Source organism: Platichthys flesus, chromosome 3 (assembly GCF_949316205.1).
Source record: "Platichthys flesus chromosome 3, fPlaFle2.1, whole genome shotgun sequence".
In the NCBI taxonomy this organism is placed as follows: Eukaryota; Metazoa; Chordata; class Actinopteri; order Pleuronectiformes; family Pleuronectidae; genus Platichthys; species Platichthys flesus.
In genome coordinates, this window is record NC_084947.1 from 7,017,648 (window position 1) to 7,044,123 (window position 26,476).

The following is a 26,476-nucleotide window of genomic DNA, read 5'->3' on the forward strand; positions in this document are numbered from 1 at the left end:
CATAACGGATCCTGGTTTCCCTCTGGCTTTCACAGAGGTATCGTGGTTTATAGTCGCTATCTCAGAGATCCAGACCGAATGGAGGAGGTCACAAGGAAATGTTTTGTATTTTATGTGTAGTATTGTGTCAAATGTAAAAATAATCATAATGATAATTATACATCATCATTTATCCTAATGTTTCTTCTGATTTCTAGTTCTAATCTCACAGATCAAGATTAAACCGAGGAGGTCACCAGGGAGTGCAGTGTATGTGTGTGTAGTATTGTGTAAAATGTAACAATAATTATAATAATCATAATAATTAATCATTATGTATCCTGGTTTTCCTCTGGTTTAACAGAGGCATCGTGGTTTCTAGTCCTGATAATCCCAGAGATCCAGGCTGAATGGAAGAGGTCATTAGGAAGTGTAGTGAACGTGTGTGTAGTATTGTGTCAAATGTAAAATAATAATCATAAGACTAATTTATCAACATCTTTCTCTGGGATAACAGAAATATCATGGTATCTAGTCAAGGCCTAATCCCACAAATCCAGACTGAACTGAGGAGGTCAACAGAAACACTCCAACAATGTGTGTTATTGTGTCAAATATAATGAAAAAAAATGATAAAATAACAATAATAATAAAATGAGTTTCTATAGCGACTTTCAAAACCAGCTTTGTAAGATGCTTCACTGAGTAAAATATAAGTGAAAGGTCAGCAAATCATACCAAAGTCAACATTTCATTCTCTGACGAATAGAAACTAAGACGTTCAGCTTGCACTTGTGTGGTTGGTTCTCCACATATAAGACGTTTTGCTGCTGTGTTCAACTATAGACTGACTAAACTGGTGCTTCATTGAAGCAGGTGCAACCATGTTCTCTGATTTGGTTCTTCACTGATAATCCAGAAATGAACTCTGGACCAGAACTTGCTCCTGAGCAACATCAAAGGCAAAAAACTGAAAACATTTCAAAATGAAATCAAACAAGCGTCATCGGTTTAGTTTCACATTGTGTAATTCATTTAGAAGAAGTGTGCGGGAAATACAATTCTAAGTCACGCCTACTCCAAAGAGAAAAAGGAAATGCAGTTGATGGAGGGGGATACCAAGAAGAGTGGATAAAGGCTGTGAGCAGTTTCGAGTAACTGTGTTGACTTTTCTTCCCACTCTGATGCAGATGTTTTTGGCACCAGATTCTCTGGCTGAATTTTCTACACCTCCTCGCCTGATCTGAAGCCAAGAGGAGGGCAAATATTAAAAACAAAACCCTCACTGTGTCTCTCTTCCCTCGGCCCACAAATATTGCAGGCAGCCAACAGCAGGGGTGGACAAATATCCGCCTTGGGACCATATCGAAAAATCCTACAACAAAATTCAGTCCCACGAAGAAAGATGAATTAATGAAACAGTTCTCTAAAACAATTATGACAAAGAGAGAGCATTATAAACTTCAAGAAGGAAGCTGTGAATCTGTTAGCCCTCATTCAATAGTGGAGGAATTGCATCTGGATACAACACAATCCTAAAACAAACTGAAACACATACAGCGTACTCAAAAATAAATACAACATCCACAACCCTCATGGATCATCACGGTTAATGTGAAGGGCACCTGGTTCCCTATGTGTTTTCCCAGTTCAGAAGTCCTGACTTGGAATCACGTATATCTGTTTTCAATATTAATCAATTTTTTTGATACAGAAATACAGGACTCTTTTTATTTAAAAAAAAAAATGGCTAAAGGTCCTCCACCCCTCTTATGTCAGATTATATCTTTACATTCTGTGTCTTTGGGGTGGTTTTGCATGCATTTATGGTTGTTATGTCTCTTTTGCATTGTTTATTGTTTCTTTGTGTCATTTTCAATGTCACTATGATAGCTTTATCTTCTTTTAGGGATTGTTTTGTGTCTAGCCTATGTTTTGTGCTTATCTGGTCACTTTCTGTCTCTCTATAGTGGTGTTGTGTCATTGTTTAGTCATTTTGTGTTGCTTTATAATCACTTTGCATCTCTATGTGGTTATTTTAATCGTTGTTTTCATTTTGCATCTGTAGTTGCTCTCCGTCTCTTTGTAGGTTTCTTTCTTCTGTATGTTTCCCTGTAGTGGGACTAACAAAAGATCATCTTATCTATGTCATATTGTGTGTCTGGGCTTGTTTTGCATGCCTGGTCTTAGTAAACACAGAGTCAACAGTACAATGAAAGGTGTTGGACAAGACGAAACAGGTCAGCTCAGCAGTGCAATAATACAATTTAGATAAAACCAAAGTAGAAAGAGCTTACTATAAAACAAAGTCAAATACTATGTCAAATCTTTACACATTCAAAGGTGTAGTGGGACATTCGTTGCAAATGGAGAACAACTTTAAGTGTGTGTGTGAATATATTGCACATGTGTATATGTATACAACTCTCTTAACTGTGCAATATTCATTCTGTCTTTGCAACTCAATGGTTGGTGTGAAATCCAGTAACTGTACATATTATCAAACTACACATATTTTTCGTTTTTTTATAAATAAGTATTATTATCCTTACACCTAAGTATTATTATCCAGCATATTGCAAGATACTGATCATTACTTAATGCCTATTTTTGACTCTTGCTGCTGCAATATTAACAGTGTCCCCATTGTGGGACTAATAAAGGATTATCTTATCTTATCTTAAAGTCATTGCAACTTTTGTGTATCAGTTGTTGTACCTTTCAGCATTTATTGCAGGTAACTGTCAATATAATCGTGTAAGTGTTTTTTTATTCCCATTCGAGTAATTTATCCATCACACTGTGAGTATGTTAGTGATCATTTTGTGTCGTTGCAGATGTTTGTTCTTCTTCACGGTCTTGTTTCTGTGGCTCTTGAAGTGTTTCGTTGTGCACATGTGATCATTTAACGGGACTCTGTGTGTCTCTCATTTGCAATCGCTCCCATGTCAAAGACGCTCCAGGCAGAACTCACAGCAGGAAACGGTCTGAATTGAGGTTCACGCCCACTTTTATGAGAAGTAGGTGGAGTTTCTTTATTTCTTTTTTTTTCTAAACCCCCATGTGACTGCTCTGTGATCGGATGATCTCTGATGGCTCTGCGCAGCTCCCCCGCGCATGTGCAGAGGAACCTGACCTTCCAGTGCAGCTGCCTCCAGAGGCTGCGCACACCGAGCGGACTCCAACACGACAGGTTTCAGGATCCGCGCTGGACATCATGAACCCTCCGTAAATGGGTTTATCGTCACGTCGGTCGCTTCTCTCGTCGCTCCCGTTTCCCTCGGCTGGTTGTTGTGGATGGATCACGGTGTTCACGCCGCACCGAGAAGCCTCACTACGCCCAGTCAGCAGCAGCAGCAGCAGCCATAGCTGGGTCATCGACGCTGGAGGTGCGTGAGCTGCCATTTTTACTGGTTAGCTTTAGCCTACAGAAGGCTAAGCTAGCGGGCTAAGCTAGGCTAGTAGTGCAGCTGCGAGCGTGATGCTAATTTAGCACCGGTGACATGCAATGTGTTTCGTGTGCTGTGTTTTGTTTGTGGGTAAAATATCGACTGCCCCTTCCCCCTGGTTTGAGATCGCTTGGATCGTTTGGATTTAGCAGCTACACGGCTAGCTTACGTCAGTGGAAAAACCCCGAAACGCTGCGGGATTCCCTCCCCGAGTTTAGCCTCTAGTTGGGTCTGTTTTAAAAGTCTTCCGTGTTATCGTTTGCTGAGCCTAAGCATGGAGGCTTGTGTAATGTTTGTGTTTGTGTGCAAGGCAGCCGATGAACGGAGCTGATGAGTAATTCACGTGTCATGCGTATAGTCAATGTGTTGTTACGTAATGGGAACTTGTACCGATCATAATGTTAACTGCTAGCGTGACAGGATTCTGGATTTAGTGTTTTTTGAAGCTGGTTTATAAACGATCTTAAACTGCCCATGCAACAAATCGTTAACTCTAATGAATACTAGCTTGTTGACATTTAGCTTGAATCATTAACAAGTAATGTTGTCATTCACAAACTAATTTCCAGATACAAATATATGATCTCACTCATCCAGATGTATCAGTCTTCACACAGGCTAAGATTTGAAGAACAGGGCCTTGTTGTGCACATGCTTGTGTTATTGTGTTATTGTGTGTCTCACGCTGAGAACTTGCGGATCCTGAACTCAGCGTTGCAGCTTCTGTATTTTTCCAGTTCGCGTGTAGCAGCCCCGTGTGAATGAAGTGTAATTTGACACCTGTCTGCTCTCTCTCCCTCCCTGACTCCTTCTTCATGTCCTTTTTAACAGAATCCTGTAATCTTGCCCCACAATGGCGGTCTTCAGTCACCAGGTGATCTCAGCAGTCACTAGATCAAGGTTAGTAAGCAACAAACGCCTGCCCACACACCTGTCTGCTTGTAAGAAGATCTCTGGCCACGCAGAGCCGGCAGGAGCATTTTGACAAAATGTACAAATAGTTCTCTGCATAAAGTTCAGTGACGGCAATTACAGGGGAGGGGAATCAGAAGCACAGCATGTCTCTTTCTACATTGTGATTGTTGCTGTGAGACCTTTTGACCCCAGTGACACACAAAGGATCCTAGATTGGGCCACTTGAGTCGAAACAACCCAAAAGCTCAGTTTGTTTTAGTAGCAGCTATTTCTCTTCTCTGACCTCACCAGTAGGTTCAGATAGCAGTTTATTTATATTCTGAACTTTGTGTTTTAGGTTAACTTTTCTTTAATTGTGTTTGAGTATCCTGCTGTCCTGTATTATAGTGTTAGGATGGAGGTGGACACAATACTTGGTTAATATCAGTGAACAAAACTTACTTGTTGTTAGAGCCCAAGTGATTTATCAGTCTGCAGATCGGCTGATAAGAGCTTTTCACAGATGTGAGTATCAGCGTTGGTTTGCTGATATGGAACTTGTACTTCACAGAATAATGCACTCCTGAATAGATTCACATTCTTCATAAAAAGTGTTTATCTTGTTAATTCAAGTTCTTACTCCAATTATTTGTTTTCTTTTTAATTGTAGTTATTGACAATAAAGGTTATGGGTAAAATATATAGACGTAATTACATTTCTTTGTCATGAGGTTTTGGTGATGATTTTTGAAATATATTTATCAGCCAATATATTGGTATTGAAAATAATATTGGTAATGGCATCAACCCCCAAAACTCCATATCCGTCTCTGTTTCTACTCTTCCTCGATATATAGACATTTTTGAGTTTTTGAGCACTTCTAACACTGACTTTTGGAAATTGAACTGGTAATAACACCATTTATCTGAGCCCTAGATGTTGTCTGTTAAATATTTAGTTTTGTCCAAGCTATGAACTAATTGTTGACAGCACAAATGTCTATAGAGATGATTGGAAACATTGAAGTTATGAACAAAATATCTAGCCTTTCCTACCAACTGATGCATTCATTATCAAAACTGTCACTGTGCATTTGTGATCAACTTGTCAGGTAATCAGATGCATATGGGTGTATGTATGTGCACGTTTTCTGGTGTTTTCTTGCAGAATATGAAGTAATATCTAACAGTTTTTCTTGCCTATGTCAACAGGGGATCATATTTGTTATCCAAGAGGAACAGCTGCTCCTCTCTGTCCTCCAAAGCTTATCTCCACGTAGACCCTCCTCGCCACCTCTTGTCCTCATTCCCACTCAGGCATTCCCGCTATGGATACCCCCACTGTTACCGAGGCCACGCCCTCGGACGCGGCCACAGCTCCGCCCTTCTCGCCCGCTCGCTACACAGCTCATGTTTTTGGCTCCAGGATATAAAACAAGAGGACACTAAGGCCCCATTAGCTGCTGACCAGGATGCTTCTTCTGGGACGAAAAAGGACCCTGTGTCCACTGCTCCCCAGACCCAGCCTCCGTCAGCTCCCACTCCAGCATCCACCACCGCCAGCACCACCACTACCACCACAGCGGCCACTGCTCCTCCCGTGCAGGAGAAGGCAGTTGCGAAAAAGTCTCTGTATCAGAGGATCGTGGATGAGGCGAAGCATTACTACAATGGCTTCCGGCTACTTGGCATTGACATTAACATTGCAGGAACGATGGTGTGGAGTCTGTTACATGGACAACTGCTCTCACGCAGGGAGAGGAGAAGGGTAAGAGAAGTTCAGTGTTTATTATGGGGTGTGATTATTCAGTTTTTTTCATTTGACAGGGTTTATTTTCTCTTTAGCTGTGAACTGCAGGGCTGTGTGATATGACCAAAATCTCATATCCTGATATACAGTGGGTCATTTTATTTCCAGATGGCTCCATGTGGCATTTGCTCTGTAAATTTGAAAAAATTAACAGTTTATGTACAAACTGGCACCAACCCATTAAAATCAGGGTCAAGAACTTTGAAGAAGTAAGTTACGACAGCAGCTGTTCTCTCCATCCATCTTCATGATTTGTTGCCATATGATGAGCCAGAGGCAAAACCCCGTTGCAACATCTGAGTCAAGGTTTTGTTTTGAGCTCTCCCATTTTTGTGGTCCTCAACTGTCGACCCTCTCGGGTGTTTCACATGATTCCTGCATAGATGTTAAAGTAGGTTAGTGGGGTTTGAGTTTGTTATGAGGATTGATCTGCAGCACTTTTTATTGACACCGTCTGATTGTTGTTTATTCAACCATTATGTTTATTGTGGAGGTTAGTGTTGTACTGCAGTGTTTCACGGGAATTATCCTAGAGACTGTGGTGGCCAACCATTGTAAAATCTATCCTCCCACAGGTGCACGACCAATTTCAATTCAAAGGATCTCTAAGTTGGTATTTTGTGCCCCTGTTGGAGCTGTGTGAAGGGCTGATGCACTGCTGTTACATTCACCCTGTTGTTTTCACACAAACACATTTACCCATCTGTTATAGTCAGACTGGCCATTGGCAGCGTCAGCGGCCCATCCCCTGCAGCACTACTCATCTCAACACTGGTAGTTTCCACAGTAGCTGTGTGCATGCCATGATTGGCAAAGTAGTTCTCAGCCGACATGCAGACCGTAGCTAACACCCCCTTATTATATATACACATACATTATATAGAAATGTGTTTCCAATCCTTTCTTGCACTCATGTATGTAAAAAGGTGTGAAAATTACATAAGTGTTCCTTGTGAATGTTTCACACCCTTGACTGTCAATAAGGAATGTACACATTATGTCTCAGAGCTCATACAAATGTGAGTAGGAGCAGGTAACTAGTTGTGTCTGGAATTGTTTGAATAGACCTTTCTGTAAATTATTATTCAGGATTAAGTAGGTTCAGTGTGTTCCATCAGCAGACTAGTTTTCTGTTCTCTGAACAAAGCCTCAGATCTGGGATTTAAGGAGCGCACACTTTAGATTCCCTGTTTGATCTGCCTGGGTCTCTTAAATGGTGGAAGCTGATATGGGCTGGTTTAATTCTGAATGATCTCCACCATACATTTTCAAGCTGGGAAGTAAGACTTCAATTGTGATGGATCGTGATCATGTGTTTTATTAAATTCATTATTTTGTATGTTTGGGAAAGATCATGTAATAGTTATTAGATCCCAAGAGATTGTGGGACATCAATATAACATTGTTTAAACATGTTTGATAGATATTTCAAATGTGCTGAGTGTTACACATCTCCTGGTGTTTCAACTGTAGCTTCTATTTATTTATTTTAATTCAGACAATTAATCCCTTTACTGAGCAGTTCCACTGTAAGTGATTGTAAACTGGTCAAACGCTAAGACAGTGGTAGCTCATTGACAAAGGTCAAACTCTTACAGTACGTGTCACTGACTGACTGATTGATGTTTAAGTGCATGCAGGCAGGCTCAGGGATTCAAGCTGTGCACATACCATGGTAAAATTATATTTGGGCTATTTTAGATGAGGACTGGCAGAGCGTCAGGGCTTGTGTAATGGATCTTACAGACTTGGGCAGTGGCAGCACTGCCCCGGTGTGAATACTGACTCACGTGCATTGTTATTGTTTTTGTGTTTACAGCTGATGAGGACCTGTGCAGACCTGTTCCGTTTGGTGCCATTCATTTTGTTTATCATCGTTCCTTTCATGGAGTTTCTTCTGCCCGTGTTCCTTAAACTGTTCCCAGAGATGTTGCCCTCCACCTTTGAGACGGAATCCAAAAAGGCATGTGGATATGTACACAAGCACACGCACACACACACACACACACACACAGACACACACCCTGGCTCCTGAATGATAGGGTTCATGATTATGGAACTCGTCAGGCGTGCCTGTGGCTGCTTAACTAAGAACCTTTGGCCGTGCAAGCAGCTGACTTTGTCTTATCATGGCAATTGACTTACAGGTCCGTGACATGAATAACCCCTGCAAAAATGCTTAACAAAGCTTTATAAACACTGGATCTAATCCTTTTAAAAACATATTGATTGGGCGATTGTATCTGTAATTATAATAACTTCATGATCATATAGTAATTATGTGTTTTTTAAACGTTACATTTACTGAAGGAGAGACACAGCAGGTTTCTGTACTTGGTCCAGTCGGCCTGTCAGATGTGATGTTCCCTGGACGGGCTGTAGCACGGCTGAGTGATTCACAGATATGCTTTCATGCTCCTGGTCAACACAGAGGTGTCCAGCCCCTGTGCATTTGAAGCTTAAATAGCAGCCCGTTGTGATACTAGATTATAATACATTGGTCAAAACAAAGCAGAAGATACTAGAGAGAAATGTCCCTGTTATATAATGTAATTTAGTGTTTATTTGATGATTTCTATTAGGAAATGTATATGGTCCTCTTTCGTTAATGGTTGTTACATGACTTATAACTGCTTTCTTATTAACAATATCTAAAATATGAATATTTTAGTTTTATTTTGTATAATAGTTAGGTTTTTATTTGTTGCCTTTCTATTAAAAAACATAAAAACAACAGTATATGTATGTCTGTGCTTAAAAGCTTACACGAAGGAAAACAAACAACAGTCCTGACAACCTGCAATTCAAACAAATTTAATCATATTTCTACTTAAATATTTTATTATCTGCAGTTGCCCACAGGTTTGGGAAGATGACTGCTCAGCCAGTGATTTTCATAAGGCCACATTTAAAACGTGAACTGTGTAATATTGAACCATAGAGGACATTTAATAAACAAAATGTATTGAGGTTGTGAAGCCAGTGAGTACATCACACTGTTGCTGTATGTGAACTACTGTATATTGTTCAAGCTAACCTGCATCCCCTCTCCCCTCTTCCTGCAGGAGGAGAAGCAGAAGAAGGGTCTGGCTGCGAAGCTCGAACTGGCCAAGTTTCTCCAAGAGACCATCGCTGAAATGGCCAGAAGAAACAAGGCTAAAGCTCAGACCGATGATGAAACCCAGCGCTTTTCCACATACGTTCAAAAGGTAAAATACAGCTAGCAAGAGTCAAAAAGAAATAGCAAATAGTTCTGCGTTTTCTTGAAAATGACTTAAACACTTAATTAGCTCTAAATATGTAAACCAGTTGGTTAACCATGGCTACAGAATCAGGGTGGTTTCATTGCTTCAAGTCAGTGACATCTGTGCGTCCCCGTCAGGTCCGAGGCACAGGCGAGCAGCCCACCACCAAGGACATTGTCCGGTTTTCAAAGCTGTTTGAGGACGAACTGACGCTGGAGCACCTGGAGCGCCCCCAGCTGGTGGCTCTGTGCAAACTGCTGGAGCTGCAGCCCATCGGCACCAACAACTTGCTGCGTTTTCAGCTGATGATGCAGCTCAGGACCATCAAAGCAGACGATGAGGTGAGACAAAGGACAAGAAGTACACAAAGGTTATGAAACTAGGAAGTGTCACAGCATCCCATCTACCTTTCTTTAGTGTACCAGTTTTAAGAATTGTGTCTATCTATCAGGCAAACATGCTTTATAAAGTCCATTCATGTGAATATGTTGTTACACTGTCTGTGCTGTTGACTAGTTCACCACTTTAAACTAGTTTCCTGTCTCTAGAAAGAACAGCGGTTCACCTCTGCTGTCCTCTTAGTGACTTTATTTCAGATGAAGAGTCATTGCAGTCCCTCCTGTTGTGAAGCTTTGGTCAATCTTATGCCACGTTTATTCAACTTCCCTCTCCTCATGTCCTAACAGATGATTGCAGCAGAAGGCGTGGCAGCTATGAGTGTGTCAGAACTACAGGCAGCGTGTCGTAGTCGTGGGATGAGGTCTCTGGGTCTCACCACCGATCAGCTACGTCTGCAGATTCAGCAGGTGAGTGAACCAAAACCTGTTGGACCAGTGACGACCTCTGTGTCTTGACAAAAGATAAATAAGATTAATGCAAATCAATGTCTTAACATGTACCAGAAGGCATGATTTGCAAAATATGCCAAGTTAAAGAGGCAAACCTCTTATGTCTTGTTGATGATCTCCTTAAGTAAATGCTCTTCTCGTCCATCAGTGGCTGGACCTGCACCTGAAGGAGAACGTTCCTCCATCACTGCTGCTGCTCTCCAGGGCCATGTACCTGACTGACCTCAAACCAAAACCCCCCGTCATCCCACCTGTTCCTAAACTAGAGGTTAGAACTTTACAATACACTTCAGATCTTGCAAACCTCTGCACATTCCCTCATGTACAGATTAAAGAAGCTTGTACCCAGATTAACATTCCAGCTCTGAAGTTACTGGTACACCTCTCACTGTTGGATGCTCTGCGATTGCTCGCCTTACCAAACACTGTTTCATGACTACGTTGTTTCTTGACCCGTCACTTAATTAGTAATGACTATTTTAATTCTTTTATTATTGGTTTAGTCTTCTTATCAGATGTTTTGTTATTTTTGCAGAAAGCTTCTCCTGCTCCTGTAGAGATCCCAGGAACAAGCTCAGCCTCAGTCAGTGCGGACATGTTGGCCGACCCTGCTCTCATCATCAAAGACCGATCGGTCAGTGCTCTCCTTAAACACAGCAGAGGGAGAGGAGTTTAGATGGTGGAGGGGAAACTTCAGAACTGCAGTAAAGAATAGATTTCTGCCACAAAGTAGATGTACTTTTCATATGAGAGCAAGTGAGCAGCTGTTTCTAATCACAGTGGAGACCTGAGGTATTTTCATATAGCCAGACTCATAACAGATTTATTAAATTCATGAAACACGGACGTATATTAACGTTTCTCAGACACTGATCTGCACTGTTCTTTGTTTACTTTGGTAAACTCGGGTGAGGAAATTCTCAAGATTCTTTTAGGAATAGTTCTGAATGTAGAGAATTCCATTTATTTGCTTTCCTTATTGTTCCTTTATCTAGTTGTTTTACAAAAGCTAAGATAACAGGTTTTCTTCCAGTAGCTCCCTATATAGTGTCAAACTGTCTAACATTTCCCAACAAAGCAAATATGTCAAAACTAAGAATTGAAGATGAATCATCTGGAGATTTTATAGCCACAGTCTAAACATTTTTCTTCTTTTTCTTTTCTTTTTTTGGATTCTATTCATCCATTATTATTTATTTACACACAAGAAAGTCTTGATGGGGAGTTTGTGTAGAAGAACTACCAATACCCTGCAGGACTCTTCCATGTTGATAACTTGTGAATCTGCAGGTGGAGGAGCTGAGGGACATGGCTCCTGTGATCTCGGACAAACCACTGACAGCTGCTGAAGTTCTTCAGGTGAGCACCCACTTTTGTTCAACTGTTACCCACAGAAACCAGTGAGGGATTTACTGATTCAGAATCCAGTTAGTTCCTCCTGGCCGTGATCTTCCTAATGTGCTAATCTCTCACAGAAGCTATGCCTGGGGACATTAAGCACTCGCATACAATGGGTTATGTACAGAGACCGGTTGGGAACCTGTTTAGTAATCTAACCAAGCAGAATAAATATGTAAGAAATGTGACTTGACGGAGTCACACTCACAGATGCAGAGTTGGCCAGCAAGTTACTGTGTGAGGATTAAAAATAGCTGCTAAATATAGACCTGTCAGTGAATCTCTTTTTTATATAAACCAACCATCATCTTCTTTTAAAGAGACACGGCAGGACTTCAAATATCAAATAAAGTCTGTTGCCATGGTTTTTATTCACTCTTTTCTCAATCAGTTGTTTATCTGACTCACACTTTTATGTCTTTGTCATTTCTTTTAATTGTCCATTCCTCATATTAGGTTGCGTTTCTTTCTCAGATATAAAGGCTGGAGACAAAGACTTAAATTGGTCAAATACATTTAAAATACAAACATTTTCTGTTAAGTAGGATCCCAATTGTGTTTTGAGAGACTTGATGGTTTATGTATTCTCCCATTTTGCAGTATACTTCACCTGAAATGAATCCACCTCTGACTGTTTTTCCAAAGTGAAATTCTACATATTGTGGTTAAACTAAACCACGTGATGTCTTCCACAGGCAAAGGCAGCGACAGAGGTTTCCCAGAAGAGCAAAATGAGTGCCAACGGTGTGTAAGGAGGAGTGGGAGCCTCTGGACTGAAGGAGAGATGGACTTGCTCGGACCGGTGTCCTCAGGGAGGGGGAGTGATGGTGCCAACAGCAGTTTATAATTCAGCAGACTTCAATTCATTTAAAGCTCCTCTGTAAAACACCTCTCATTCAAGAGTATCTGACAAACAGCAGATGAAACAACTCATCCAGGAGTCGCATTGGCTTCTCATCACTCTCACTGTTATCACCAGGAAAGGTCTGCTTCACGTCAGCAGCGGCTTCTTCATACCCTCAACCATCTCTTTTCACGTTTGTGCACTCCGTTCTCCATCACTGTCCATTAGAGACTGACCAGCCGGAAATTTCACTGGACTCAGCCCACTGATGTTATGAGTTTGTTTGACCTAATGTCCAAGGAGGGACGTTCAAACTGCCCATGGCTGATCCTGGTCAGTTGTCTTGTTTGATTGTGTCTCCTTAGAGTCTAGTGGGTCTCCTCTTCCTCCTCTTCTTCCTCCCCCTCCTGTAAATTTGTAAATATCTTGTATATTTCCCCCGTCTTACATCGCAGCAGCTGCAGCTTTGTACAGTTGCTAAGAAAAGGCCTAATGTCTCCAGAATGTTTGGACAGTTTTTCTTTAAGAAGTTTTATTTTATTTTTATTTGAATTTTAACTCCTGTTCAGGACGAAAGAGAAGTTACCCAGGTTCTGCTGAACATTTCGGTTTAGTAGCTGTGTCCCAATTTCATGCTGAGGTAGACGCTAAAAGACGGCACATTCTGAACCGGCAACTGTTCAGGCAGAATGTCATAATCTCATATAGTCAGCAGGTGGAGCAGCTGATGCAGACTGGCCCTGCATCTGAACATAGTGTAGTTTCTTGCTGCTTTAATTAGCAAATGAAGACAGGGATGTTATAAATAGACGTGTCACTCCTTGAGTTCAGAGGTGACTGGTAAAGTGAAGTCTTCTCCCACGGATAAACCACTGAACGGATAATCGGTCAAAAAATTATAAACATGACACGTTTTATTTGCATATATGGATTGTGTTTTTAATGTTATGCTAAGATTTCTCTAATCTAAAAAGAGTAAATGCTTGATGTTATACATACAGATAAACTACTAACGTGGGGGAGAAGCTCAAACCCTGAAGCCACACATGAGATTGTTATTTTTGTTATTGTGGGACTAAAAGAGTTAAATGTGTAGAGTTGTGACTGATACACCCGACTGTCCTCCTTCATTAAGCTAGTAACAATACACTATATGACCCAAAGGATTTACTGGTTTACTGCATAGATGTGTTCTGTACAGAAACAGTTATGTGTGTGTTTGCGAACCCACTCATTCTCCATCATACATCTAACATCGGAGAAACTCATTTCGTCGAAGCTCGATGAAAGTTTGTGTCCGCCATTTTTGCTCATAGATATTTATCCATAGGCCCCTCCCACAGGTGGAGGCCATAAATAAAAGGATTCTTCTTAAGCACACTGATGTCTAATGAAGATTTAAATTATTGGTTTTACATATGTGCCTAAGGTTAAAGGGCGATTGGGCTTGTGTTTGCATTTTTCATCAAAGAACCGATTCTCTCTTATTTTGTCAGTTTGCACTTTGATCATTCGACCTCAGTGAGTTTGAACGCGCCCTGTTGCACATTTTTTTTGAGTGGAATATCTCCTCCAATTTGATCCAATTTAAATCCAAATCCAAATTATTTCCTTATAATCGCCAGTGTTGATGCTGACGGAAAAACATTTTCAGTCAGATCTCCACTCGTGGTGTGAAGGAGGTCAAGAAAATAAATTTAAAAAAAAGACAAGTTGCTTTATCTTACGTGTTTTCTGGATTCTGATTACTCCCGAGGATTCTAGTGGATGTGAACTGATTCGTGAGGCTTTTATAGCAGTTTTCTTTAGAAACAAAATGTGCTTTTTAAAGGGTGACTTAACACCAGGCTGAAAAGCAGGTTTTTCCACCTAAACTTCCTCTGGTTGAAAGTTTCAGCTCAGTTTAACTTCTGACCACAGCCATCAGCACTCAGTGCATTTTACATCCATCTGGTTTTTAATTGTGGTCATAAAAACAAACCTGTAAGTAATCCAGTGAAGGCCCTGTGGTCTAAAGGGGGGGGAAAAAATGGATTTTCCGCAGTTGTTGAGTTATTCTGAAACTGCACATGTCACCGACCGGTCGAGAAAGACGTCTCATGTTGTTGATCTGGAAGTTTTCCTGATTTGTTTGATGGCTGCAGTACTGTGTACTGCCTGATTAAAATATTGTGCCGCAAGGAAGCAAACGACAATGACTCTGTTTCATATTTTTGTTTTGATACCTATACCTACTTCTGACACAGGTGTTAGACAGGATGTAACTCTACAGAATTCTACAGAACATCAAACATAAGTTACTCTGTCGCCTACTGGACCAGTGTTGTTTCCTTTTCATTCAGCATCATATTGTTTGTAAACGGTTTCTTGCTGGTGTCACAGATGTCACTGATTTTGATTCCACTGTGTGAGTGTGATTTTACGTATATATGCATGTGTGTGTTTAAATATACATATCGAACTAGACCTTTGATAGTTGTAAGATGGTATACAGATTAAATTATTAATTTACACATTTATAAAATATGCTTCGATTAAAATGCACCACCTTTATCAACTCCTTTTAAAACCCAGTTACAAAGCTTTGATAACACAACACTTATTGGGCATTTTAAATGCTTGTCATAACCTTTCAATACTACTCTTCTTGTAATAAGAGTATTTTTACTCCATGTTGCTGTTACTTTAACTTAAATTAATCTTGCAGATACCTGACCCACGGAAGGGGCAGGAGGGGGAGTGGGGGCAGTTAAATAGTTATTTAACCAACGGGATCTAAAGAAAGAAACAGCAGTGTTGGCGACGCACCGACGGCACAAGGTCAGTGTGTAACCATGTGTTTATGAGTATTCACTGTTCGGATCATTTATCATGTACACAGCTTTTATCAGGGGAACTTTTATCTGCAAACGTTTAATCAGTGGATCATTAAAACCCTAATTTTTAAGAATGTTACTTTCCCTCATGGGATCTACCCTCAGCCTTAATGACGTCAAGCATAAACACTACTTACTGTGTTTCTTTAGGTGGTCAGAGGCGCTTAAAGCACAAAGCCTTGAAAACAACATGGATCACAAACATTTCCCTGCCGGCACTGAGCTCAGTCTGAAGAGTCTGTGCTATTTTAAACCCATCAGCTATTTCAGACCCGTGGCTTCATGTTGAACCCATTGGCTAAAACAGGTGCTGCATGATGTAGCTCGATGTGTCAGACCTTTAACAAATGGTCATTTATTTATTTATTTTTATAGCGCTTTTCTAGTCTTGATCACTCAAAGCTCTTTACAGTACAGTTTTACATTCACCCATTCACAAACACAGTCATACAGTGCATCTATGAGCAGCACTTTGTTGTTCTATGGGGCAGCATCTTACCCAAGGACACTTCTGCATGCAGATAGGGATCGAACTGCCGACCTTCAGGTTGGACGACGACCACTCTACCCCTCAGCCACAGCCGCCTAATGGTTAAACTAATTGATTAGTTGATAGAAGAAAACATATTTTATTAACAAAATAACTTGTTTTCATATGTGATGGTTTAATCGGGCCATGGGAAGTCTGCACTGGTGTTTGTCACTGCTTGTCTGTAGGCTAAATGAATAATCCAGAAAATTCAGAATTTCTTGAATTCAATAGAGTTGTCATAATGCGTTCTATTTAAATTTATTTTACTATAATGTGTGCAACTACATTAGCTCTTTAGAACATTTCTTTTCCTTCATATTTTCACTGTTCTCTTCACGTCTATTTCCCTCCTCTGCAGTGCAAACATGAAACTGACTGTGATCGCTGCATTATGCCTGTTTCTTCTTTTCAACATTCATCTTTCCATGGCCAAGAAAAGACTTGGGCTTAATCTGTTTAAAAAGACTCCCAAAACAAAAACCAATGTGGACACCAAGTCCAAGGGTAAACAACAGTTCAACCAAGGAAGTTACCCCCAGCAGCCGGACAGACCTGGAGGCAATCCTTACCAAGGAGGTTACCCCCATCAGCCGGGAAACCCAGCAGGAAGCTATCCAGCTGCTGGTTACCCTGCACATGGCTACCCATATGGAGGAGGCTATGGAGGGTATGGTGGTCATGGAGGGTATCCAGGTGGACACATGAACTACAACCCAAACAACAAAATCCCAAGCCCTCACTATGGAGGCAGCTTTGGATACGGGGCCCACGGTGTGAGGGGCGGCTCTCCCTTTTCCCACTCAGTTCAGGGGATGGGCGTTTATCCCCAAGATAGATCCAGAGGGTTTGGGCGCAGTGCAGCGATGGCAGCAGCTGGAGGCGCCATGGCAGGAATGGCCCTGGGCTACGGACTGGGGAGGTTCCCTCGCCCTCACTTCCCCTTCCACAACCCCCAGGAGGAGTACTACTACAACCACTACATGTACAGGAGATATGGTGTCAGGTCTACTGATACCAATGACTATGGCAGAGACTACAAGTACAGCCAACCCCCCCAGACCTACGACAGCTTCATGGACTCGTGCATGAAGAGAACAGACCTTCTGCCGGTGGAGAATCGAAAGCCAAAACGTAACCCAGCTGCTGTAACCACCACCACAGCAACTTCCACAGCCACCACAACAGCTGCTGCACCACATACTGGCGGCAGCAACACAACAGAGAGCAACAGCAGCACAGCAGAGAACACCTCGACCTCTTCACCTTCAACACAAAGGCCTCTTGATGAATCTGAAGCCAAACCTGTGCCTCCAGTTCCACAGGCTCTCAGAAAAGCAGCTTCTGATGAGGACGATGATGAAGATACAGTCAGCATTGTGGAGATCGGCTACCCGGCACTGATCGGACAGATGAAGGCAAGGAGGTGTTTGGAGCTCTACATGGTTTACTCTGATAAGTACTTGAAGAAAATGACACAGCCTGGCGTCGATGATGGGGTGCAGGGACTGGAGATGTGCTTGCATGGGTTTTTAGCTCTTGTCACCAGTACCATAGTGATGCTACTGAACAGCAATGTGCTAACAATGCTTCACTTTTGATTTTTTTTTTTACATACTTTTCCCTTCTGCTTTTGTGTTATTTTTCTCTCTGTTGAGCTATAATTGTAAAAATGCTGAATTAAATTCAAAAGAAGCCACTATAACCAATTGATAGGTTCACAGAATGATTGAAAGATCCATCACAAAAAATATTCAATGGTGTACTTGCCCAATGACCAGCAGGGGGAATCATCGGAGCTCTATGAGCAGCTGGAAGCTTTCCAGATTGACTGAAATGGATAATGGAAATAATGTTGTCTCCTTCTTCCTTCTACCATTAACATTAAAAATAAATGAAAGTTTCATTTTTTTTAAGACAGTAGCCAAGCATCCTTTAAGCAAACGGCTTGAAAGTCGGTAAAGGATTTTCTGAGTTATGTTTAATTTTAATAATGTAGAAACATCCTGCCTCCATTGTGCATTAGAAGACGCAGCTGCACCCCAAGGTGACCAAGTTAGATTCAAGATTCTACTTTAAAATAAAAAAACAAACAGGATGCTGTTTTAAATGATCCTTGTGGTATTTAGACCAAAATATTTTACAGACATGTCATTAAGACCCCAAGGAACCATATCAACTGTGGTAAAATGGGCATACGATGAGACCTTTAAAGTTGATCAAAGGACGATAGGTGTGTGCTGTAGAATGAAACAGATCAAAGCCAATCAGCTCACATATTTAAGTGGAACCACACACACGACTGTGAGCCAACGTCTGACACACGAGAAGCACTCTCTATTAACCTTAGACCGTCACAACACAAGCAAATACTCTACAAAAACGTTTGTCCTCAGCTGTAAAAGAAAATACTCTACAGAAACCTTCTTGCTACACTGCAGCACCTGACAGTCAACATGGCTAAAAATGCCTGGCCGAATAAGCTGACGGCTGAAAACGCCAACCTGAAGGAGCCAGAGGGTGAAAACGCCCTCATGGAGGAGCTAGAGGCGGAAATCGTCCACCTGATGGAGCTTGAGGCTGATAGCCCCCTAGAGATGCTGAGGGCTGAAAACGCTGCTCTCAAAAAGCAGATCACCATCAAACATATTTCCAGGGGAGAAGAGAGGAAGAGGATGGTCGAGATGTTGGAGTCTTCTACCTCAGTTCTATTGAAGTCCAAAGACGAACTGACCAGCTTGAATCAGCTCGTGGAGTCTGAAAAAGCCAAAGTTAAGAAGCTGGAGAAGGAGCTCAGAATAATGAAAATTAGTTTTAAACCAAAAGAGGAAGAGGTCGTCTCCCTGAATGCAGACCTGAAGCTCCAGGAGGACAAGCTGCGGCTCTACATCCACGTAAATGAGAGCAGGCCCAAGGAAATAGAGGAGGAACATGAGGAGGATGTAAACTCCCGTCTGAAGGAGCCAGAGGGTGAAAACGCCCTCTTGGAGGAGCTAGAGGCGGACATAGTCCACCTGAATGAGCAGGAGGCTGATAACCCCCTGGAGAAGCTGAGGGCTGAAAACGCTGCTCTCAAAAAGCAGATCACCCTCAAAAAAATGTCTTGGGGAGAAGAGAGGAAGAAGATGGTCGAGATGTTGGAGTCTTCTACCTCAGTTCTATTGAAGTCCAAAGACGAACTGACCAGCTTGATTCGGCTCGTGGAGTCTGAAAAAGCCAAAGAGAAGAAGCTGGAGAAGGAGCTCAGAAAAATGAAGATGAACGTTAAAGTCAAAGAGGAAGAAGTCATCTCCCTGAATGCAGACCTGAAGCTCCAGGAGGACAAGCTGCAGCACTGCATCCGCGCGAATGAGGGCAGGCCCGAAGAAATAGAGGAGGAACATGAGGAGGATGTAAACTGCCTTCTGAAGGAGCCAGAGGGTGAAAACGCCCACCTGGAGGAGCTAGAGGCGGAAATCGTCCAACTGAAGGAGCTTGTGGCTGATGACCCCCTGGAGAAGCTGAAGGCAGAAAACGCTGCTCTCAAAAAGCAGATCACCAACAAAAAATTTTCCTCGGGAGAAGAGAGGAAGAAGATGGTCAAAGTGTTGTTGTCTTCTACCTCAGTTCTATTGAAGTCTAAAGATGAACTGACCAGCTTGATTCGGCTCGTGGAGTCTGAAAAAGCCAAAGTTAAGAAGCTGGAGATAGAGCTCAGAAAAATGAAAATGAGTTTTAAACTAAAAGAGGAAGAGGTCTTCTCCCTGAATGCAGACCTGAAGCTCCAGGAGGACAAGCTGCGGCACTACATCCTCGAAAATGAGGGCAGGCCCGAGGAAATAGAGGAGCTGCAAAAAAAAATTAGATATCTAGATGAAAGGTGGTCCATCGAGCTCGAAGAGTCCCCAGAAAAGGAAATCAAGCTGGAGGATGACATTAAACTCCCGATCCAGCAGAACATTGTGATTCAGGTACGTTTCACCAACTCATTCTGATTTGAATAATATTGGATTGTTGATTTGTTGCTAATTCAGACTTTGAAAAAGAAAAGAGTGAAATTGATGTTGTCTCTGTCTTTTCTGGAACAGGCCTTGAAGACCGACAGCTTCTCGGAGAGGGTCAAGAAGGAGAAAGAGAAGAGCGGGAAGGAGGAGAAGATGGAGAGGAGAGAGAAGGAAGAGATTGAGGGGACGAAGAGGCTCCCTTGTTTTCTCTTCAACTTAAAAATCACCTAATCTCCACTCCCATACTTCGTCTTCCTCTGCCCTCTCAATCATCCCCTAAACCGAACTCCCCCCACCCCTTACACCTTTAAAACTTCTAACCCTAACCTTCAAGTGCGTAATTTCTGTATACTTGAAATTACTGTAAAAACACTTTGCTCTATAAGTTCAGAGAGAGACTGATATGCCTGTGTTCAGGACCTCTCTGACTATCTACATACTGAATATCAAACATTTTTAAAGTATAGATCTGGAGATTTTTCAAATTAAAGTCCAACATTTTCACTGTGGAATAGATCATTTCAGGATACTTGAAAGTACTGTAAAAACACTTTGCGCAATAAGTTCAGAGAGAGACTGATATGCCTGTGTTCAGGACCTCTCCCTACATACTGAATATCAAACATATTTACTGTACAGATTAAGATATTTTTCAAAGTAAAGTCCAACATGTGTACAATCAAATCAGTTCATTTGGAGATATTTCAAAGTTCTATAAAAACGATGTAGAGATTATATCAATAAGTTCAGAGTGAGACTGATATGCCTGTGTTCAGGACCTCTCTGGCTACCTACATACTGAATATTAAACATGTTTAGGTAGTCAGAGAGGTCCTGAACACAGGCATATAAGTTTCTCTCTGAACTTATTGAGCAAAGTGTTTTTACAGTACTTTGAAGTATCCTGAAATTAGCTATTCCACAGTGAAAATGTTGGACTTTACTTTGAAAAATCTCTTAATCTATACAGTAAACATGTTTAATATTCAGTATGTAGGTAGTCAGAGAGGTCCTGAACACAGGCATATTAGTCTCTCTCTGGAATTATTCATCAAAGTGTTTTTACAGTACTTTGAAATAACCAGAATTTAGCTACTTGAAGCTTAAAATGTGTGACTTTTATTTTGCAAAATCTCTAAATTTATACAGTCAAAATGGTATTCATAAAAATGACACGTGAGATGATATATACTTCTTGTGAATATAATCCAATCCATTTCCTTTTCAATTATGCATTTTGTATATGCTCCCTGTCAACAGTTTATTTTGAAAAAACGCTTCTGATGCGTTTACCATAAATATCAGTATATGCACGCAGTAGAATTTCTGTGTCGGTTGATTTGACCACAGAGACGCGAGGGTCGGCTGGCTTGACCGCAGTTATAGAGGAACAGGTTCTGTTTGTACACCTGCCTCTACGCACGTTCAAGTGAAGAACATGGTTCCATCTGCAGTATATGGTTTATAAAAAATATGATTCAATCTATGCTACCTATTAAACATGATCAAATCCATGTTACATACAAAATTATTGTTATTATAAATTATTATAAACAGCCTCTCGTGCTGATCCAGCCTCACAGTCCTCGCGCTGATGTCGATTGGCTCCTGGACACGTGCAGCTCTCGTGTGATTGGACAGTGAGCAGTGGGGCGGGGTTTCCATCGCGCTAACATCGAACAAACGGCACACGAGTCAGATTCAGTCATGGAGTCAAATCTCGGGTTAAATTTAACCTGCCGTTTTAGCTCAGGTTAACCACCGAGTCACTGAATCTTACCCGGGTTAGCACTGCTCCGCGCGAATCGTTCCACTGACCCAGAAGCCCTCGCGCGGCGCTACCTCACCTGGACCTGGAGGTGGAATCGTCTCCATCGCTCTCGTGACGGTGAGTTGGGATGTGAGTGAAGAAGAGGAGCAGCCATCAGTGTTTCTGTGAAGGAACCGCACGGCTCTCTGCTGTCGGTGTCAGACCTGAACACCGTCTGTGGTTACGTACAGGCTGTCTGTGATTCAGGTCAGATGTTGTTGTTGTTGTTGTTGTTGTTTGGGCACTGACTCATCTGTACTGTTTATGTTCAGGTTTGTGCATGTGGAGAAAAAACCTGATTTATTGTTGCTAACAGATCGAGCTAAAAATAAATACACTGACCTGTGATCTCCTCTCAGATGTTTCATCTCATCCTTGTCTCCTGAGGACGAGATGGGGATGTTATAATAATAATAATAATATAATTTAATCACAGGCTGTGTAAGGCTTGAATCAATGTCTTACTTTCTCGTAGCATCGTATTATCTCTCCTCTTTATTTATGCATGTATTCATTTATTTAGAACATTGGCAGGATTTACAGGTCATGACAGATGGAAACACAAGTTGTAATTCAGACTGGGAATACGCAAACAGAATGGATGGACCGTAAATAATCTACTGTTCAAACACAGAGCCCAGTTTTTATTGTTTACAGATAATAAGGCCTGAAACAGGCTGTAAACTGACTCCAGACCTTTATACAACTGAAAAGGTTCCTCTCTCAAACTTAAAAACAAGAGCTTCAACAGGGGTTTACGCTCACAATCACACTAACAAACTATATCTGCAGAAAAGCTAAATCTTAAGGAGTTACAAATGAATAATATACACCGTGTTATGTCTTTTATCAGAGATCAGTTTATAGCTTCACATCAGATTTGATTTCAATCCTATAGCTTCAAAATAATCCATATCACCATTATCAATACGGATATCGGTACCTTTTATTTATAATAAAAACTGAATAGTTTTTGTGTACATGTATGAACAGGCTTCACAGAATATTTGAAAAATGTAAGTATGTTTGGTTTTTGGATTGATGGTGTGATCAAACTGGAGATGCCACTTTGTGCTTTGGGAGTTTATTAAAACAATACTTTAATTGCATAGAAATATTTTCCAAATAATACTAAAATAATATATATATAAATCATTAATTGAATTAAAAAAAGCCCCCAAACTCCCAATCTAGGACATATATCTATCATGTAAAACACTCTGCGATGGTCACACCACATTTGGTCGCACCACATGAGCTTTTCTAGTTCAGTCGAAAATTACAGCAACAAAATAGTCTAAAAAAAACAAACAAGGTCAGCACAAAAGGACACTATGACAAATCTTAATATATATATTTTTTAGAAATAACTTAGAATTCATAGTTTTTTGAGGTCATACCACATGTTTTCAAAATGTGGCAACTACATACCAGCTGTGAAAAATATAATTTTTTTCCAAATTTGAGAGAGAGTTACAAACCTGTTGCTGCTTCTATGGGTCCTTGGCAAAACGGTTTATGATGCAACTTCCTGTCTTAGAATGGATTTCATCAACAAAGTCCCAAATTGGTCCTTTGTTGATGGTCGCACCACATGATATTTTATCAAATGGACATCGTAGGAAACAGTTTGTTTGTATACTATGATGGGAATATAAAATAGTTCCTCATCACCTCAAAAATGTAATGAATATGATGCTATTGTATATAGTTTCCATATATATTATTAGCTTTGTAAAATGATAAAAATGTAAGTATTATGACATATTTCCCCCACCCTTTCTCGCCCTTTCTCCAATTTTCCTTTTCTCTCCCTGACTCTTCCTGCAGGGCAAGATGAAGATTAATCCATTATCTGTGCTGGGTCTGTTGCTAATCTTGTTTCACACCCATTCTTCACTGGCTAAGAGAGGAGGCGGCAGCTTTGGGAAAGGCTTCAGCGCCAAGAAGCTCCCATCATGGAATCGAGGCAACACTAATACCGGCAGCAAGAATAATCCAGGCTCCAACTCGAGGGGTGGATACCCCAAACAGCCGGGACAAACCAATCAAGGGGGCAGACCTGCGTATCCGGGCAGTTACCCTCGGCAGCAGGGTGGAGTGGGGTATCCAGCACATGGCTCCCCGTATGGAAGAGGTTATGGAGGTCATGGAGGGTATCCAGGTGGATATATCAACCAAAACCCAAACAACAAAATCCTGAGCCCTCACTATGGAGGCAGCTTTGGATACGGGGGCCACGGCGGTAGGGGGGGCTCTCCCTTTTCCCACTCAGTTCGAGGAATGGGCGTTTATCCCCAAGATAGATCCAGAGGGTTTGGGCGCAGTGCAGCGATGGCAGCAGCTGGAGGCGCCATGGCAGGAATGGCCCTGGGCTACGGGCTGGGGAGGTTCCCTCGCCCTCACTTCCCCTTCCACAACCCCCAGGAAGAGTACTACTACAACCACTACATGTATAGGAGATATGGTGTCAGGTCTACTGATACCAATGACTATGGCAGAGACTACAGGTACAGCCAACCCCCTCAGACCTACGACAGCTACATGGTCTCGTGCATGAACAGATCAGACATTCTGCCGGTGAAGAATCGAAAGCCAGAGCTCAACCCAGCTGCCACCACCACCACCACAGCTGCTGTCGTCTCTTCAGCAGCAGACACTGTCACAGATAACAAGACGTCAGACACCAACAGCACTGCCGAGGAGAACTACTCGACCCCCTCACCTTCTACTCCTCACCCTCCTAATCAGCCTGAAGCCCGGCCCGGGCCTCCAGCTTCACCGGCCGTCAGTGACGATGAGGAGGAGGACGACACAGTCAGCATGGTGGAGATCGGGTACCCGGCGCTGATCCAGCAGCTGAAGGCCCGCAGGTGTTTGGAGCTGTACATGGTTTACTCTGAAAGGTACATGAAGAGAGAGACCGGAGGGGCGGAGGGACTGGAGATGGGATACCGAGGGTCTTTAGCACTGGTCACCAGTGCTTTACTGATGCTACTGAACAGCAACCTGCTGACGCTGCTGCACTGAAGCCTTCATTAAAATGATTATAATTTTAAGTTCCATGTTTAAATTTCCAAAGTGAATGTAAGAGGCCAGATCATAGAGCCACAGTTTATTTTTCATTTCGCTAATTTTGTCACAATATCTAGAAAAAAATTTAAATATCAAAAAATAAGTTAAAATGTCCAATCTAATGAGAGTTAAAAAAATAAAGTGCAAATGCAGAATAAAGTTGAAATGTAGATAATAAACATATTCGTTTTTTCAAGATTAAAGCAGAACTTTTGAGAGTACATCAAACTACTAACGTCCCAAACAAGGGTTTCTTTCTCTTCTAGCTCATAAACACTTGTAGAGATCGGTGTAAAAAAATGTCTACTGCTGATTTAGATCCACTTATTTTCAGAATTTCAAATTTACTCTTGAAATGTCAAAGGACGAAACAATATTCCTCCTCATTTCTTTCTTACAGTGCTTTTTAAAATTATTCAAATATTAACTGAGGGGCCTCAGCCTCAGAGAAGCACAGATCTTTGTCTTAATATTTATGAATATTACCAAGTTTTTCGAATTTTTTCTAGATACACTTCCTTCCCTCCGTCTTGTCTTCTTCTTATCTACCCACAACATTTGCCTTTCTTTAGTGTCATCTCACATTTGTTGAATGTATTGTCACCAAGCCTGGATATCGAAATATGCACAGCAACTTTTCTAATCATGTAAAATGATTAAAGAACTATTTATATGTATCGTGTGAAGTTCTAATCAGAAGCAGTTCATTGTAGAATTTTCTAATTTTCTAAAACAAGCAGGCATCACAGAAATTTAAAAAACTTTTCTTAATAAGCATTATTCAAGTTTTGAAAATGGACAATTTTTAAGAACCTTCAGTACAAAAACAAATTAGCTTTTACTTTGATTTGTGGGTAAATAAATGTGACTTTACTGGTCCAATAAAAACCATGTCAATCGTGTTGGAATAAAACCTGTTGTCACATAGAACGTGTGAGTTTGACATGACACAGAGAAAAGATGAGGCTGAAGGGAACATCCATATTTTGCTTATGAGAAGATTTCTCCTCCATTTTAGATTATGTAGCCAGGTAGAGGCAGCAGGAGTGACACCAGCCTTAGATTTTAGTACAAACGTAAAATCTCATGTCCCTTACTCATCATCCCCTGGTAATTCATAACTATAATAACAATGTACACATTTTAGTTTAAACAGACAAACAGTGGACGGGGACGAGTGGTGAAAAACTCCAGTGTAGCTTTAATGTGTTGTTAAATGTGTGTTATCTTGTGTCTGGATGTAAAATCGCACATGTATCATGTGTAACGACGTTAATATCTTCTCCTGTGAGATGCACTTATCTTTACTCACTTGAGTTTTGTCATATGACAACAAGCATGATGATAAAAAAGCGTTTGATGAGATGCATTTGATGACTTTGATCTCCTGTGAAACCAAAAGTGAAATTTAGATAATCTGATTTGTTTTTTAAACGGCTCAAGCTCAAAGTGTTTCACACTTGTTTCATAGAAAGACATTTGGTGTTTAATTAATTTATCTGGATTTGATTTCCACGGAAAGCTGAAGAAAGAAATAATATAAGTTTTTACTTAATTAGTGGGTCTTTCTCTTACTTAACTGTGTTTTTAACCCATCAGTTGTGTCCCTCGTGCAGTTTATGTTTCGTGTGATTAAGTTTTGAAGAAATTCAACATGTTTATTGATGGGAAGGTTGATTGGGTCATTTTTAATCTGGTGTGAGCCCTAAAAAATGGGGACGTGATTAATTAAAAAT

General features: G+C 41.2%; 3 protein-coding genes across 3 annotated transcripts; all 3 read left to right on the forward strand.

Annotated features, from left to right (window-relative positions):
- Positions 1 to 3,096: 3,096 nt before the first annotated feature.
- letm2 (leucine zipper-EF-hand containing transmembrane protein 2) lies at positions 3,097 to 14,662 on the forward strand. The gene is made up of 11 exons (XM_062381602.1): positions 3,097 to 3,368; positions 4,260 to 4,328; positions 5,535 to 6,090; positions 7,952 to 8,095; positions 9,198 to 9,341; positions 9,515 to 9,718; positions 10,064 to 10,183; positions 10,374 to 10,493; positions 10,761 to 10,859; positions 11,516 to 11,584; positions 12,319 to 14,662. Exons 2-11 carry the CDS (start codon positions 4,282 to 4,284, stop codon positions 12,373 to 12,375), a joined length of 1,560 nt encoding a protein of 519 aa, XP_062237586.1. The 5' UTR covers positions 3,097 to 3,368; positions 4,260 to 4,281; the 3' UTR covers positions 12,376 to 14,662.
- Positions 14,663 to 15,215: 553 nt separating this feature from the next.
- Positions 15,216 to 26,473, forward strand: LOC133933638 (uncharacterized). The gene is made up of 5 exons (XM_062380792.1): positions 15,216 to 15,287; positions 16,234 to 17,470; positions 18,314 to 19,822; positions 19,940 to 19,969; positions 23,496 to 26,473. The coding sequence occupies exons 2-5, from the start codon at positions 16,241 to 16,243 to the stop codon at positions 24,693 to 24,695; spliced, it is 3,969 nt and encodes a 1,322-aa protein (XP_062236776.1). The 5' UTR covers positions 15,216 to 15,287; positions 16,234 to 16,240; the 3' UTR covers positions 24,696 to 26,473.
- LOC133939924 (centrosomal protein of 128 kDa-like) lies at positions 17,472 to 20,422 on the forward strand. Its single transcript, XM_062381603.1, has 2 exons — positions 17,472 to 19,822; positions 19,940 to 20,422. Exons 1-2 carry the CDS (start codon positions 18,329 to 18,331, stop codon positions 20,084 to 20,086), a joined length of 1,641 nt encoding a protein of 546 aa, XP_062237587.1. The 5' UTR covers positions 17,472 to 18,328; the 3' UTR covers positions 20,087 to 20,422.
- Positions 26,474 to 26,476: the final 3 nt, after the last annotated feature.